Source organism: Lissotriton helveticus, chromosome 4_1 (genome assembly GCF_964261635.1).
Source record: "Lissotriton helveticus chromosome 4_1, aLisHel1.1, whole genome shotgun sequence".
NCBI classification, from domain to species: Eukaryota; Metazoa; Chordata; class Amphibia; order Caudata; family Salamandridae; genus Lissotriton; species Lissotriton helveticus.
The window spans coordinates 1,593,985,163-1,594,003,504 of NC_136063.1; the positions used below are offsets into that span (position 1 = coordinate 1,593,985,163).

The 18,342-nt window shown below is 46.8% G+C and overlaps 1 protein-coding gene across 1 annotated transcript in view; it reads left to right on the plus strand.

The window, feature by feature from the left end:
* Positions 1-18,342, plus strand: part of SFRP4 (secreted frizzled related protein 4) — a 102,705-nt gene that overhangs the window by 53,018 nt on the left and 31,345 nt on the right. The window contains exon 4 of the mRNA XM_078688213.1: positions 13,247-13,445. Coding sequence (XP_078544339.1) covers positions 13,247-13,445 — 199 coding nt within the window. The remainder of the gene's footprint in view (positions 1-13,246; positions 13,446-18,342) is intronic.

An 18,342-nucleotide genomic window follows, 5' to 3' on the forward strand; every position in this document is an offset into this window, starting at 1 on the left:
GCAAATGATGCAGGTAATTGCATACATACGTAGCAATCTCTAGCATCCATTGTGTCAATGTATTCATTCAATAATCTAGTATATACATTTAGTGAAAGATCATATCTTTTGAAAATCAAGATGCAAAGTGTTGTCATTTAAAGCAATTGAATCAGTGCTATTAGTTTTGGCAGTTTCCTGCACAAAGTGTGAAATGAAATAAAAAGTGCAGAAAATCAGTTGGTGAACCGCACGTAGTACCCCCGGGCCCTCTTCGCAGCCAATCCGAGGTTTTCCCTCCGTTTTCTTTTGGTACCTTATAATTTCGGGGTAATTTCATAAGCGGGTGAGACAGAAAATGTTGTCAATTGTTTGTGTCAACATTCCAAACTCTTTTGCCTATCCTATGGAATGCACACTGAGTGAAGCAGACAAATAAAGAGTTTTAGAGAAATCATCAAATAAGTACACCATAGTGGAGAAATGTAACAAAGATTCGACCGGAAAATGTATACACTGCCATATTCCAGCTTGCCTTCTTGTAGAAAATGAGTTATGTTTATGATTGCGGAGATGTGGAAAAGGGTGAGCAGAAGAAAGTGACTGCCAGTGACACGAACAAGAAGGGGAGGTATGCAGACAAAGGACTGGCTTCATCTAGTATTAAATACCTTGTGGGATGTATAAATTATGGGACAATAAAAGAATGAAGAGAAAGGGAAGGGGCGATTACTTTTTCCAGGTCATGTTGCAAATTGTTCAGAATTGATGCTTAGTTGCAGTTTATTTCGGGTTCATGCAAGGCCCGAACTAGAATGTTAATGTAGTCAGAAATCCTAAAAAGGCTAGTGGCTGGATTTACAAGTGCAAGGCATAAACTAAAGGTCACCTTTAAAGTCATGCAACAGTTTATTCCAGCTTGATATTATCCCAATTCTCTCGCAAGGGGTTAGGAGTGAGATTTTCAAGCCGTTGTTATCATTTAAAAAAATGAAACTATGTTATTGATATTTTCAGTTACGTTAATGATACACCAGCATATGCAACAGCAGACATTTGCAATGTTCCAATAGAACATCATCATGAAGCCACTTCAACCATGCTTCATACAGATCTTCTTTATAGATGATTGAAATAAATTGAAAGAAGTCAAGCTGAGCCGCTTTTCTTCTTGACTAAAAGCATGCCCCAAAACAGGATTGAGAACACATGAAGTCCACAAATAAATCATGTCTACAGCACCTCAGTTGTGGAACTCCCTACCACTGGCGCTGCGAAGTACTCCTAATCTGCTTCAATTTAGGAAGAGCTTGAAGACATGGCTTTTTAATGTTTAGTTGCTCTTTGGGTGGGTCTTTCTTTTCTGTATTGTTTCGTGTTATGTTATTACACACTGAGTTGTTTGTGGAAAGCGCCGGGACACTCTGTCGGAGTAGCCGTGCGCTATATAAATACATTTTAACATAACATAACATAACAGATGCAAACTGTCGCCCTTTAAATGTGTTCATAGCTGCAAAGAGGGGGAACGGAGAAGCTTTTCATTGGAGGGCTATTTTTCTCCACTGAAGTAATTCCCAGGGCTATATCCAGAACACTGTTTAATCTTCATCTATAACATATTGTGTGGTATTTTTGTGGACAGTATAAATCTTGGTTCAAGAACCATGCAGCAATCCATTCTTGTAGCACAGCACTCAAGTCCAGCAGGGGTTGCATCACTCTGCTTCAGAGTACTGGGTAATGCCTATAAGAAGGAAAGCTTGGGTGCAACTATTTGCAGTTAGGTCAGAAAATGTATTAAGTAAGGCTGTTTTGAGGGCTATGTCAAGTAGCCAACCAGTTACCTTTGATTGGATTTGTCTAAATCCTCTCAGTAGGGGAGAAAATTATTACACATCCCTTCTGAACATTCATGTCAGACATGCAGGAGAGTGTGTGACAGGGTAGGTGTGTGGGTGCAGATATTTAAATTGGATTTGTATAAATTGGATAGCAATTGCTGTCTCTCTTGTGTCACCAGTGCCTCCCTCTAACGATCATCAAATAGGGGTCCCAAGTCTGGCTCCCAAGCTCCTCTGACAGCCGAGAACCAGTTAGTTGTGTTATTCACCAGAGATCAGTAGAGCTACATGATCAGAAGCCTGCCTGTTTCAGACTTCAGAGAGAGAGAGATAGAGGGAGGGAGACAGAGAGAGGGGAAGAGATAGAGGGAGGGAGGGAGGGAGAGATAGAGAGAGAGAGAAATAGAGAGAGAGAGAGAGAGAGAGAGAGAGAGAGTGAAAGAGAGATGTGTGTGTATGCCGGGTCTGTTGGTTCAGTGGATGAAGGCATCCGCTGCAGGGCCCTGTGTTCAACTTCATGGTCACAGGTTTTTTTTCTCTAGCCCCTCCCCCCTTCCCCACTGACCCCGCCTCCACCTGTGCGGCCCTCCACCACAAACCACACTGTAAATGTGGCCACCGAGAGAAAGTTTGTGAGTACCCATGGTTTACAAGGAGAACTCCAGTTGCAATCAAGTTCACTGCCAACCGTGGTAAACATGATATGAAATGGAGGAATAGGAATTAAATCAATCTGAGTCATCCAAGGAGCCATGTACATTCCCAAGAGGAATTGGAGATCAACTGAGATGAGATCTTCAGATGTATTCTCAGCTTTATAGGGGACATGAAACCCAGCTATGTAAAGCACTAAAGCCCGACATCTGCCAGGACATCGTCATGCACTGCAGAGGAGTGGTTGTGCACACCCAAAGAGTCAGGGAGTGCCACAAATGCTGATTGGACCAGAGATACTAGGCAAGCTTGAAATGAGAGGTTGTGCTGAGGGTATCCTCCCAGCCCCAAATGTGGTACCCCGAGCTCTTTGCGCTACAAAGAAGGCTCCTGAGAGAAGGATGACAGACCTTACATGCTCATTAGGAAGACCCACAACCAGCAGCAGTATATTGGCAAGCGCTATAATATAAAACTTAACTTGTCATCTCAAGGTTTTGTAGTTTCATGTCTGATGTTTAACTTGTTTCTGTCCATGCTTTCCCTATTATATATTGTTGACTAAAATATATAGTTTAATGGTTGTTTTTAATGTCAATATTTGTAACTCTTATGTATTTTTATTTTACTAAACAATAAAAATTCATAGAATATTATGGTAGCACACAGAAACTTTTTTTGAAATAAATTATAATTTATTTAATTAAAAATTTACCTCAACGTTGTGATATGCCTTTTTTTAGTGTAATGTGTTACATGCACACAACACATGTAACCTAGGTACATCTTAATGCTTCATACACATATCTTAGTCTACAATTCACAACTCCAATTTTTTCATAGCTACACACATAAAATGCCCATTGAAATGTACATGCATTGTATAATTACAAGTATCAGCTGTCCTATGTCCAGATAATGCCCATACATGATGTACTATTCAATTATATTTTCCTGTTCTTCAAATCATGCATATGTTTCTTTTTACTATCATAAGAGAATGTTGGGATCAAAATGCCTTGCTACATATGCATCATAAATGCTACATTGACATTACTTTTTCTTTATGATAGATAATTGATATTGTACTGTTTCTTATTATTATGCACCTTTGGTTACTGTGTTTACCCCTTGTTCATAATCTTGGCAAGTGATAGCAGTCTATTTAGCATTATAATTCTTTGCATTTTTTAACGTGCTACTGTTGAAATATGTTTTTAGTTACATTATGTAGTGGACACATGCACTCATGAGTTTTTTTATTGTCTTACCCTTCCTTTTCAGTGGACAGCTAAGGGTAAAGTGGGGTACTTAAGGACCAGAGTGAAGGAGGAGGACCCCAGCAGCTAGGCATTTTCTGGGGAGTGACTTGTTCTTAGTCTAAGAGACTCTGGACAGACAGGGTGGTTGATCTAGACATCACATGCCAGGAGGACAATGGGGCCCCTTCTTACCAGCAAGAACATACATCTGCAGTGTCCCATGGACAAGCCTCTCCATCATTAGGGCCTAAGGCTACACCCTCCACCAGTCAAGATCCCCCTCACCCATGCCACAACTATGGGGCATCCATCTATACTCCCACCAGTAGGTGGAGGCAAGTGCCTGTTCAGAAGATCAGAGGCCGAGGGTTAGATGTTTGTGTGGCATACCTGGGCCCTCAAGTTATTCCTCAATCCAGGCCCCTGAGTTTGTGGCCATGGCTGCTTTCCAGTAGGCCATTAGCCAGCTGATTGCTGGTCACAAGAAATCAAGGCTCACTGAGAGACACGTTGACAAGCACCAACAGCTCTGCACCTTCCTGGAGTACAGCCATTTCCTTGTATTCTGTTTCCCAACCCTTCCTACCGGTGTTATTTCCACAAGTATGTCATACGCCTCTGTCCCTTAAACGACCCTAGCGCATCCTCACTCTCAAACACTGTCCTGTCCTATCACAGCCCTGCATGCCTGTGGAGGACCTGAAAGTGGTTCTAGTCTGATGAATACAATGACCAGGAAATGTGTCCCTCAACTAAGGATAGGTTGGGCAATTGCCTTTGAGTTTATTTTGGATTTTGAACTTTTACTTTGTATTTGAACTTTAGTTTAGGACTTTTTGAATTTCTTGGGACTATATATATATTTCAAGTTACCCACCTCTTCCAGGCTAAATGTAAATCCATGTGTTTCTTCTTTCTCTCTTTCCCAAAGACAGTTGACTTTACCCTAAAACAGAAATAATAATAATAATAATAATAATAAAAGAGATTTGTAGAGTGCCTGGTTACACCAGCTGGTGTGTCCCCGTGCTGTGGTGAAAGTAACATTAATTCTGATGTATACTTTTAGCCGCAGATTGCTCATGTTTAGAATATCCCCAGGTAATCCTCTCATGTTATGGTAGCTGGTGGGTGTGGGTGAGTGACAGATATATATTCACTAAAAATTCAGTTATTAACACAGATATAGTTCTTGCTCATATATGACAAACCACAGAAATGTGCCAGTTATGGTTCACGGCACAAACTTTACTTTGTGTCACCTCCTTGCACTGTGTATGACATCACTCATGACATCTTTATTGACATCACAAGTGACATCATTGATGACATCTCAGATGAGATCACCACTGGCATCACTGATAACATCACTACAGCTGTCATAGAAAACTATGGAAAAAAATATAAAAATAGATGCATATAGGTTGGTTACTGGGTCTCCAACCCCTTGCAGTTTTTTCAGTCAGTTTTATATTTTGCACTCCTTAGACAGAGGACATCTAGAATCTTTCTGCATGTTTCTACACTTTTTGAGCTATTGCAACTATTTTTTTTTAACTCCCTAGTATTGAAGTGTTTTTATATCTATTTGGAACAAATATCTAACAAGTTTTTGATGTGTTAAATTTTGAACTAGAGGTTTTATTTTTACTCTTCTTGTTTGCAAATAAGCTTGCATTTTTCATTTGAAAGATCTCGAGCCAAGGTTTTAAGTGGTTTGTGGGAAAGGTGATGGTGCGACCGTGCATTATATTGGATAAAGGACCCCCTGGCGTACATGAAAAGGATTTTTCAAGTCACTTCGGAGTTCCATAACCCTATAAAGGAACTCAGCATTCTGTTCTGTTCTTCTATATGGTTATGGAACTCCTTGCAATATCCTTATAGTGTACGGCAGATCACAGCAAGATCGCTGACATACATAACAGCTTCGGCGACCTGACCACTCCCCCAACCACAGAACAGAAGCCCCCCACCACCACCCTCCGCGCCTGGACCCCGATCAGCACCCAAGACACCATCCGCACGATGAACTCCATCCACTCCGGATCGCGAACCGACCCATGCCCCCATCACATCTTCAACAAGGCCGACTCCATCATCGCCCCCCAACTCCGGGACATCATCAACTGCTCCTTCAACACCGCCACCTTCCCGGAAAGCTGAACATGCCGAACTTAGTGCCCTCCTGAAGAAACCTACAGCGGTCCCCACCGAGCTTAAGAACTACCGTCCCATATCGCTCCTCCCATACCCTGCCAAAGTCATAGAGAAGACCGTCAACAGTCAGCTCGCCGCCTTCCTTGAATCTAACAAGGCCCTAGACCCCTCACAATCCAGGTTCCGAGCCAACCACAGTACCGAGACCGCCCTCATTGCAGCCACAGACGACATCCGGACACTGCTCGACAACGGGGAAACAGTGGCCCTCATCCTCCTGGACCTCTCCGCAGCGTTCGACACAGTCTGCCACCGCACCCTTGTACAACGCCTCAGGAACGTCGGAATACAAGATAAGGCCTTGGACTGGATCATCTCATTCCTAGCTGGAAGAACCCAGAGAGTCCGCCTCCCCCCTTTCAGATCAGACGCCACCGAAGTCATATGCGGTGTACCACAAGGATCTTCACTCAGCCCCACCCTCTTCAACGTCTACATGAGTCCCCTCGCATCCATCGCACGCCAACACAATCTCAACATCATCTCCTATGCAGACGACACCCAGCTGATCCTCTCCCTCACCAACGACCCAACCACCGCCAAAACCAACCTACACGAAGGGATGAAAGACGTAGCCGAGTGGATGAAGAACAGCCACCTAAAACTGAACTCAGACAAGACGGAAGTGCCTATCCTAGGATCATCCCCCTCTGCCTGGGACGACTCTTGGTGGCCCTCGGCCCTAGGCAGCGCACCCAAACCAACGGACCATGCTCGCAACTTGGGATTCATCCTAGACTCCTCCCTCTCGATGCCCAGACAAGTCAACGCCGTCTCATCATCATGTTTCAACATCCTACGCATGCTCCGAAAGATCTTCCGTTGGATCCCCACCGAAACAAGGAAGACGGCGACCCAAGCACTTGTCACAAGCTGTCTGGACTACGGAAACACCCTCTACGCCGGAACCACAGCCAAATTACAGAATAGACTTCAACGCATTCACAACGCTTCCGCCAGACTCCTCCTAGACATACCTCGCCACAACCACATATCTGGTCACCTGAGAGACCTGCACTGGCTCCCCGTCAACAAGAGAATCACGTACCGACTCCTCACCCACGCACACAAGGCCCTTCACGACCTAGGACCCAGATACCTCAACACTCGCCTGACCTTTTACACCCCTACCCGCCAACTACGATTGTCCAACCAAGCCCTCGCCACGATTCCACGCATCCGAAGAGCCACCATGGGAGGAAGATCCTTCTCCTACTTGGCGGCCAAGACCTGGAACTCCCTCCCCACCCACCTCCGTCTTACACAGAACCACCTCTCCTTCAGAAAACAACTCAAGACCTGGCTGTTCGACCAGTAGCGAACCCCTCTTCCCTTAAGCGCCTTGAGACCCTCTGGGTGAATAGCACGCTATACAAATTTATGACTTGACTTGACGGCAGGGAAAACATTATCCCTAAAATCCATAAAGATCTCTAGGTTAACAGCTAGTGGGATAACATTTTTTGCATCCATACCGGACATGACAAGAGGGATTCTTAGGTACTCTAAACAAAAAATCATATCACTCAACAAAAGTGTACATCGACGCATGGGTGTATTGAGTGGCTGATAAGAGACATATTCATATACCTACCAAGAAGCTGCACCATGATTAGTGGTATAAGGACAGAAAGATTAGCCATACAAGTTTACCTATTAACATTTTGTGCATGCTTAATATGAGATTTATATTATGTCATGGAGTAATATATGTTACATATCCTGACACTAATCCAGAGAGAAATACGGTTATATAAAATAAAATCGATGTGCTGAAGACTAACCCGTCTCTGCCATAAGTTTATTGCTTGTGGCCAATCCATATGTTACGGTATTGGTTAGAGCAGAAGAGGGAGTGATGTCCAGTGGTGGATTGGCAGACAACACACGACCTTCAAAGTGAAAGAAGGCATGATATTGATGAACACAGAGGATTTTACAACTACTTTGTATGTATTTAACGAGAGCATTGTGTCTACATATATAATAAAGATATAATAATGTCAGTTTTGTGTTATGAAAAAAAGGCATGCAAATGTCTAGAGTGTGTGTGACATTTGTTAGAACTAGGGGTCTCTAGTTGGCAGAGGTAGGTGCCTTTGACCAAATAGGGACTCTTGCTTCTAGTCAGGGTAAGGGGTTAACCTTCTAAAATAACCCCTGCTCACCCCCTTGGTAGCATGGCACGAGCAGACAGGCTTATCTCAGAGGCAGTGTGTAAAGCATTTGTGAACACATACAATAATACAGTGAAAGCACTACAAATGGATATCACACCAGTTTAGAAAAATAAGTAATCTCTACTAGACTTAACACAAGACCAAACGACAAAAATCCACAATACTGTAATCAAAAATAGACTTTAAAATGGTAGAAATAGCTCAGTCCAATGTAGATGGTAAATGCAACACTTTACTCTCAAAGTAGCTTGGATGCATCACGCAATACAAACAAGAGGGTCGCAGGGAAGGTGATGCGTCGGTTCCTTGCTTCGGAGGAGGTGATGTGTCTGTTCCTTACTGCAGCGCAGGGGAGGTGATGCGTTGGTTTCTTACAATGATCCGGTGCGATGCGACAAGATGGCGCCTCGATGTGATGATCCGGTGCAGTGCGAGAAAATGGCGTCTTGCTGTGATGCGACAACGTTGGATGTGATGCGTGCACGACCGACGGCTGTGCAGTGAAATCGGTAACTTCTGAGCCGCGACACGCCCGGCGACGCGCTTCTCTGGTGAAGCAAAGGCAACCTCTATGGCGGTGACACGCTTTCCGGTGATGCGATACGCTTCGTCGATGATGCAACGGCGAACATCTGCAGCAGCGGCATGCTTCTTCGGCGATGTGATAGCAGCTGCTGCGGTGGCGACGCGCTTCTCCTTGTTGCACCGCGCTTCCAGCTCCCAGCAACTCGCAGTCTCTTCAGAGGGCCCAAACAACAGTAGGCCCCTCTCTGCAGGCAGAATTCCACAGCAAGGGAATTCAGGAAAGCTGGTGGTGAAGTCTTGTATTGTTGAGACATCAGGCAGAAGGCAAGCTCAGTTCAAGCCCTTGGAGATTCTTCTTCAAGATTGCAAAAGTACACACAAAGTTCCTTTTCTCCTTTCCTTGGCAAATAAAGTAACCACTGCAGGCCACCCCCAACAGCACAGCACAGGGGCAGTCTCCTCCGTCAGCTTCATTGGTTCTCATTGGCAAAGGGTCATCTTGATTCACAGAAGTGATCTAAAATTCTGGGGTCTGGGTCTCCCCTTTTATACACCAAAATCCTTTGACTCTCAGGGCAGAGAGTGTCTGTACCTAGTTCAAACTAGTTCTGTTCAGTCCTGGAACATTTTGTTTACAGGACTCCTTCTTTCCCTTGTCAGTGTGGGCCAGGGTCCTCAGACACACTCAGGAGGCGGAGCCAGCATTGTGGAAGCCAGGCACAGCCCTATTCAGGTCCAGGTGCTACTCCTCCCACCACTCCTCATGCAGATAGGTCTATTCAGCCTTGTGATGACTCACCCTGTCTCCTGGAGCCACCCCAGCCCCTGTCACTCACAAACCAGACATGGAATACACAACCTAGCAGACGCCGGCTTGGATGGTTAGGCAAGAAAATACCTAATTTCGAAAAGTGGTATTTTCAAACACAGAAATGGGACAGGAGCTGAAGGCTTAGGTTGGTTATCTTGGTTGGGGATCAGATGCATCCCTCCGCACATCTAATGTTTAACCAAAAGCATTTCTATCTGTGTCTCTCTGATCACTAGCCAAGCAAGAAGCCTGCCATGTGTCCCATTTCCCATGTTGCTGCTATTTGTTCCCAATAATTAACTTTACCTAGTTCATTTAAAGTAAGATCCACCCCTCTTAAATTTCTTCCAATATCTGTACCTCCAGTTTTTTACAATTTCCACTTAAGTTCTATCAGATAGTTGGTTTCTGATAGAAACTTTAGTATTCTTGTTAATGATACATATTCTGGAGTCTCCTCTGTCGCTGCATCCACACTCTCAGTCTGTTCCAAACCCACAGCCATTCTGAGAGAACATGTTCACTTTTAGGGGCACATTAAGATGGCGGCCAGACTTTGTCCGCCCGCCATCCCGACGCAAAAAGAGACCGCCCGCCATAAGGGCGGGGGTCCCGTGGGGAACATTAGGATGCGCCGCCACAGTGGCGGGCACATCCAGCATTCCTGACATTGTGGCGGGCGATGCTGACTGCACCGCCCGCCACAATGCCAGGAAGGCATGTTGTGCACTTCCATGCACAACATGGCAGGCACCGCGCGGTGCCTGCCATGTTGTGCATGGAACTGGGGGGGGGGTACCATAGGTACCCCCCACGTGCACCCCCCCACCTCCAGAATCCCTGGGGGCCGGCTACAGGTCACCAATGTTAAGAACTGCCTGCCTTTCCGTGGCGGTGTTGAATAATTTTTCTGGTATGTGACAGGGGGTGTTCTGTATGATATACAAAATCTGGGGCAGGGATCACATCTTGAAGAGAACCACCCTTCCCATCAAGGAGATTGGCAGCTTCCTCCGATGCATGACATTGTTTTTTAACCGATCAAGCTGTGTTTTTTGGTTCCTTGCCAGGAATGCTGCGTCTGTTTTTTCAATCTGTATATCCAGGTTTTTAAAACTTGTTTTAATCTGGAGGTCAGAGTTGGCACTCTACTGTGGGGGCGGCCCATCCGATAACATGTACAAGAGGGACTTTTCCCAATGAATCCAATACCCCGAGTAGCCCTCAAAAAGCTTGAAGATCTGTAGCAACCTATTAACCATAGGTTGCGTATATAGTAACTGGATCCAGGACTCTTTGTGCTTTTTGATGCTTTTTTCACATAGAAATGTAAAAATTCATAACTCTGGTTCTACTTATTGGATTTTTGTCGCTTTGTTGTTATTTTATTTATTTCATTTTCTCTGTTTGCTAAATTAATTTGGGAATTTTCTTGTGTTGTGTTTTTACATTATTACTTTACACATTGCCTCTAAGTTAAGCCTGACTGCTTATGTGCCAACGTACCAGAGGGTTAAAAACAGTCTTATTTAGAGACTTTTTTCGTGGTTCACCCTCGAAATAATTGTGCTTAGTTCTTGAGTGGAACTCTCAACCCCCTGCACCCATCAACTTATAACCAAATTTCTTACACTGGTGTTTCAGTTCAGGAGAGTACAACTTTAAACTTTCATCTCAGTAGAGCTTTGGCTAATCAAGTTTATTGCCATGGATATCTCATGTTCCTCATTCAAAGTTAGAACTGGCTTATCTGTTTTTATATTCCTTTACAGTAGACTGGATTACAGAACCACATTTTTTTTTGAAAACTTTATTTTTGTTCAATTGCAATTGCACAGAATACAACAATAGCCCCCCCCCCCGGCATCTTGTAAAAATAACAATTGATCACAGGGCGACAGACTCATTACAGCACATTTCGGATTAGGACAGTCTCTGAATCATAAAAGAGATAAATCAAAAAAAGTCACGGGTCATCATCACATCGCAATTAACAAACGTCGTAAGTGAGGTTCAGACCAGGCCCCACATCAGGTACACACCCCAGAATACACCCCTCAGTCGTCCTCCTCCCCCTCCCCCCTAGAGCCCCACTCGGATGTTGAAAATAACTCTGCACTAGTCTCCTCCAAGTCACTATGTGACGAGTGATCCTCTGTGTTCAGACCCTCCAGACACAGAACTCGCCAGGCCATCAAATCATCTTGTAATTTCTCATCCTTTCTAGAGAGCTGCATATGCGTTTCCTCCGCACGTGTCCATTCCGTCACATCTCTACACCATACATCCACCTCAGGGGCCCTCTGTCCCATCCACGCCATGGCTACCCTGCGCCTGGCCAGGACCAGCATTAATTGTAACAGAACCTACATTTTAATTTAAACTCCTGTAGGAGGACATTTTACCTTTCGGTACCCATCTGAGATCAACCTTGTTATATGTCTGATCTGGTACTTCAATTCTGGCTGCTTCATTTATGGGACCTCACCCATAAATATCTGTGAAATAAATATAACCAATTCTTAGACATAAATTCTGTGTGCAAGGTGAAGCACTCAAGCTCAGAGCTTACGGTACAAGGCAACCTGTTTGGGTGGGATAGGTCTAAAGGCTTGGTTAAGTGCTCTTGCTCTAGGCCAATCACAGCTCATTTGCTGGGCATGGGTGCTGAGCTTAGGTCCTTCCAGAAGACTTGGCTTAGAGGCATCCATGTACAGCCTCCTATCATGTGCAGGTGGTATGGGTAGCCTACACCAAAACCTGTTGTGCAATGATTTTGGAATGGACATAAGCTGGGTCCCGCACTGGGATAAGGGCCAAGCCTTGCAACTAGTGGGTGCCGCACATGGCTGAAGGCCTTTCACAGAGCTGCTTTTAGTGGGCCATGAGATGTGTGTAGATCCTGGCCATAGGTCCAACTTTCCTCTGAGAAGTTGCTGTGCAAAGCAGATGAGGGAGGAACGTGGGCCTTATTCAACGCCTGGCTGTAGGCCACTGCTCATAACCAAAGGCTGCGTGCAGCTAGATTGGGTAAAATGGGCACAATACAGGACCTGGCTAAAGGCCAGGCACTACATGCAGAGGCCCCTAAACAGGGCCATGGGCCATGTACAACTAGTTTTTTTAGGATGGGAATTTGTGGACTGCATACCCACTATGGCGATCTCTGCCCTACCAACTCCTTTCACTTGCCCACTCTTAGCCAAGAGAAATGGTTTTCTCAGAGTAGAGCCAGTGGGCACAACTACCATTGGTGCAGCAGATGCAGTGCACTGGGGCCCAGAGATCTAAGGGGCCCACTGACCCTGATGATGGCTGCATTTTTGATCCCCAACAGCAGTCAAAGGAGCATTTTCCTTGCTTGCACCAGGGCTCCTGGCATCCAAGCTTAGCTATTGTGAAGGGTAATTACAGGTTGCTCTCAGATACTGCAGCATTTGACAACCTAGCCTGACCACCTGATACTTTGAGGGGAGAGGAAAGCTATGCCAGTGGCTTCAGGAGTAATTTATGCAATACTGCCTTATGAACTTTCAGTATCTTATTATGTCTCTTGTCTCTTGGTTTTCTGAAAACATTCCCAAGCACTTTACCTTCCTGAGGTGCTCCAGCTTGCAGCAGATAAATGACTAACTAGCACGTTAAGATATTTCACTATGTTAGACATGTTGCATAAATGATATCAACGATCTCTTTCTGAATCGCTGTTGCTTGACAATAGGTACGCATTTGTGTAAATTAGTACCTGATTGTCTATGCTTTTCTCCGCAGTTATCCATGCAAAAGTGAAAAGTGTGAGCAGAAGCAACTGCAACGAAATAATCACAGTGGTTGATGTGAAAGAGACTCTCAAGTCTTCAACAACAATCCCTCGCACCCAAGTTCCACTTTTTACCAATTCCTCCTGCCAGTGTCCTCAACTTTTCCCGAATCAAGATGTTCTTATTATGTGTTACGAGTGGCGCTCCAGGTAAGTGTCAGCGATTAAAGACATATTGTTAGAAGCGGCTGTCTCTAGTTGGCAGAGGTATACACTTCTGACAAATAGGGACACACCTTTTCTAGTCAGGGCAAGGAGATCACACACTTAGATAACCCCTGCTCACCCCCTTGGTAGCTTGGCAAAGCAGACAGGCTTATCTCAGAGGCAGTGCGTTAAGCATTTATGACCACATACAGTAATAAAGTGAATACACTACAAATGGACACGACACAGTAGTATTATAAAAATAAGTATTTTTATATAAGGCTTAGCACAAGACCAAATAACGACAAAAATATACCACAATCTTAATAAATACTCTTGGAAGGAAAAATAATAGTTCAAGCACGGTTTCTTCTTAGCACAAAAGTCTTTAGTATCAAAAGCAACTCTTCTTCTCTAAATCAAAGTTCTTGGCAACAATGTAACCCACACGGGAGTCACACGACGTCGAGGCAAAGTTAATCCAAAGGTTCGGCGTCGACCGCGAGGAGCGCTACGTCGAGCCCGGAGTCGCACAGACCCCAACAACACAGTACCTTGGAAAAGTGAAGCACTCGATGATCAGCGGCGTCGAGATGTCCGGCGTCGCGTCTTCGGCGTCGATCGGGCCTCGGAGTCGGGGCGATCTGCAGCGGCGTCGACCGAAGTCAGGCGGGAGCAGCGCTCACGGGATGAAGCAGGATACGGCGTCGTCGATGTCGATGTTGCAAGAGTGAGCAGCGCTCACGGCGTCGAGAGGGCTCGAAGTCGATGCGATCAGCGGCGGTGCAGACACGGGGTCACTTGGAGCTGGAGCCGAACTCACTACTCACTGGCGTTGCTGCTGGCGTCGATCGGGCCCGGCGGCCGGCGTCGAGGAAGCGGGACACTGGAGCCGTTACTCACGATGTCGAGCTGGATTCGGCGGCGTCCGTCGGCGTCGAGATTGCTGGATTCTTTCAGAGGTGCTGGATTCACAAACTCCAGCAAATAGCACTTTAAGCAGATGAAGTCCTTTAGCCCTGTGACTTCAACAGGAGACTGGCACTCTTCCAGCCCTTGGAGATTTTCTTTAGCAAAGAGTGAGAGTACACACAAAGTTCCTCTCTCCTGGTTCCTTGGCAAAAATAAAGAAGCAATGCAGGATTCCCCCAACAAACAGCACTCTGGCAGAAGGGGTAGGCAGTCCTTAGATCAGCAGGCTTCTTGTCCTTGGTTCAGGTTTCCTTGTCAGAAGTGATCTGATTTCTTGGTTCAGGGGTCCTTTTCTTATACCCCTTTTTGGCTTTGATCCCTTTGTCCATGCAGGGGAATTTCCCCCATCCTAGGTTTGTTGTGGGTGTTGCCAGGCCAGAGCACCTGGCCTATTCACTGGGCAGGGCAGAGTCCTCAGCCGCTCAGCAGGAGCGGAGCCAGCATTGTCACTGGCAGGGGCAGGGCCATCAGCTGCCCGGCAGGAGGCGGGCCAGGAAAGTCCCAGGCAAGCACAGAGTCATCAGTCGCCTGGCAGGGGGGCGGAGCCAACATTGTATCAGGCAGGGCAGGCTATCAAGAGCTACTCTCCCCTACTCTCAATGCAAATGCCCAACTCATCCCACACTGACTCATTCAGACTCTCTGGAGCCACCCAGCTCCTGTCACACGCACACCAGAACCAGCAGAGACCGGTAGACAGTTAGACAAGAAAATAGCTACTTTCTAAAAGTGCTATTTTCAAACACAGAGTCCAAAAACCATCCACACAAACGGATGCGTTATTAAACCCTGAGTTCAGGGATACCAAACTCGACATTGCACCATGCTCCCCGAGCCCGCTAGGATTATAGCATTAATAATCCTGGCAGCCCATTCTAACTGATGGAGAGCAGGTTACCTTACAATAGTGAAAAACGACTATGGCTGTAATTCACTATTAGGACATGCCAACCTTGTCAGGCTTGTCCTACCTTATGCTTACAATGCACCCTGCCCGTGGGCCTACCATAGGGGTGACTAACATGAAGTTAAGGGAAGGTTTAGGGACTGGCAAGTAGGTGTACTTGCGCAGTCCTCGTGACAGTCAGACTGCACGTGGTCTGGCAATGGCAGACCTTCAGACATACTTTTACTAGGCCGCTCTTGTGGGTGGCACAACATGTGCTGCAAGCCCACTAGCAGCATTTGTATTTACAAGCCCTGGCACTCCTGGTGCACTCTACTAGGGACTGATAGTAAACCAAATAAGCCAAACATGGAAGTCAATCAATACAGCAATTTCACATAGGGAGCACTTGCACTGTGGCACTGATCAGCAGTGGCACAGTGCCCAAAGCATATACCAGCAAAAACATCGTAAACAGAGGAGGCAAACAGAAAAAAAACGGAGGAGAGACTCATGCCAATGATGCCTGGTCTAACACGTGTCCCCTCCAGCTGAAATGTGGGGAGAACTACCCTTACCCTAGGGAGTCCTCATCACTAAGGCGGAAAAATCTGGACAGACCATCAGCATTGGCGTGATCTGTGCCAGGGCGGTGTTCCACCGTGAAGTCCATCCCCTGTAGGGAAATGGACCACCTCAACAGCTTTGGATTCTCACCCCTCATCTGCATCAACCATCTGAGGGGCCTGTGGTCTGTCTGCACCCGGAAGTGAGTCCCAAACAGGTAGGGTCTTAGCTTCTTTAGCGCCCAGACCACAGCAAATGCTTCTCTTTCTATCGCACTCCACCTCTGTTCCCTGGGAAGTAACCTCCTGCTGATGAAGGCTACAGGTAAGTCTCGGCCCTCTTCATTCACCTGAGCTAGAACAGCCCCCACGCCATGCTCTGAAGCGTCCGTCTGGACAACAAATTCTTTAGAAAAGTCGGGTGCCTGGAGTATGGGTGCTGTGCACATTGCAGTTTTCAGGGTGTCAAAGGCTGTCTGACAGGCGTCAGTCCAGTTCACAAGTCGTGGCTGCTTCCTGGAAGTCAGCGAAGTCAAGGGGTGCACAATGTTACCATAATCCTTGACAAACCTCCTGTAGTAACCCGTGAGACCCAAGAAGGCTCTCACCTGAGTCTGGGTTTTGGGCGGTGCCCATGCCAGGATGGTATCAATCTTGGGTTGCAGGGGGGCCACCTTGCCGCTCCCTACTTGGTGCCCCAAGTACACCACTGAACCCTGCCCAATCTGGCACTTACTGGCTTTGATTGTGAGGCCTGCTCTGCGCAGGGCCAACAACACTTCCTGGAGGTGGCACAAGTGTTCTTCCCAGCTGGCGCTGAACACTGCGATGTCGTCCAGGTAGGCGGCACTGAAATCCTCCAGCCCAGCCAAGACCTGGTTGACCAACCTCTGGAAGGTGGCAGGGGCATTCTTCATCCCAAAGGGCATAACCCGGAACTGGTAGTGCCCATCTGGTGTGGAGAATGCTGACCTCTCTTTTGCCCCATCGGTCAAGGCGATCTGCCAGTACCCAGACGTTAGGTCAAACGTACTAAGGTACTGGGCAGCCCCTAACCGATCGATGAGCTCATCAGCTCTGGGGATGGGGTGCGCGTCAGTCTTGGTGACTGAATTGAGTCCTCGGTAATCCACACAGAACCGAAGTTCCGGTGAAGCACCAGGCGCTGCAGCCTTTGGAACCAAGACCACGGGGCTGGCCCAAGGACTGCTAGAGGACTCAACCACCCCTAGGGCAAACATCTTGGAGACCTCCTCCTTGATGTATGCTCTGACCTTGTCAGTCACTCTGTAAGCCTTGTGCTTGACAGGAGTGCTGTCCCCGGTGTCTACATCATGGACACACCACTGAGTAACACCAGGAATCAAGGAAAACAGATCAGGGAATTGCCCCAACAAATGGCGACAATCCTGCTGCTGTTCAGGGGTCAGTGTGTCAGAGAGGACAACACCATCCACTGACCCATCTTGCTCTTTTGCATACAGGAGGTCAGGAAGAGGCTCACTCTCCTCCTCCATTCCAGCATCTGTAGCTAGGAGCATGCCCACTTCGGACCTTTCTAAGTGGGGCTTCAAACGGTTGACATGCAGGACCCGCAAGGGGTTCCTGGGAGACTTTAAATCCACCAGGTAGGTGACATCGCTCTTCTTCTCCACAACCTCAAATGGTCCAGTCCACCTGTCCTTGAGCGCACAAGGTTCCACAGGGGACATGACCCAAACTTTCTATCCAGGCTGAAGCTCTACCAGAGTGGCCCTCTGGTCGTACCACCGCTTCATCTCCTCCTGGCTGGCCTCCAGATTTGCCTGAGCAAGATCCCTGAAGCGCCTAGTCTGGTTCCTAAAGGCCAGCATGTAACTGTATACATCCTGGGGAGGTTTCCTGGGAGATTGCTCCCAGCCTTCTTTGACCAGACTCAAAGGTCCTCTTACCGGGTGACCATACAAAAGCTCAAAGGGGCTGAACCCTAGAGACTTCTGTGGCACCTCACGGTAAGCAAACAACAGGCATGGCAAGAGGACGTCCCATTTACGCCTCATTGGTTCTTCAAGACCCATAATCATGCCTTTAAGGGTACGGTTGAATCTTTCAACCAACCCATTACCTTGGGGGTGGTAAGGAGTGGTGAACTTATAAGTTACCCCACACTCCTTCCACAGAGACTTCATATAGTTGGAAATGAAGTTGGTGCCCCGGTCTGACACCACCTCTCTGGGGAACCCCATTCGGGAGAAAACACCCATCAGTGCCCGTCCCACCACGGGGGCAGTCACTGTTCTGAGAGGGATGGCTTCCGGGTACCGTGTGGCATGGTCCACCAAGACCAGGATGAACCTGTTGCCCAGGGCTGTCTTGGGGTCCAGTGGCCCAACAATGTCAATCCCCACCCGGTCAAAGGGGGTACTGACCACGGGAAAAGGTTGGAGGGGAGCCTTCTGCTTCCGCCCGCTTTTCCCACTTGCCTGGCAAGTCTGAC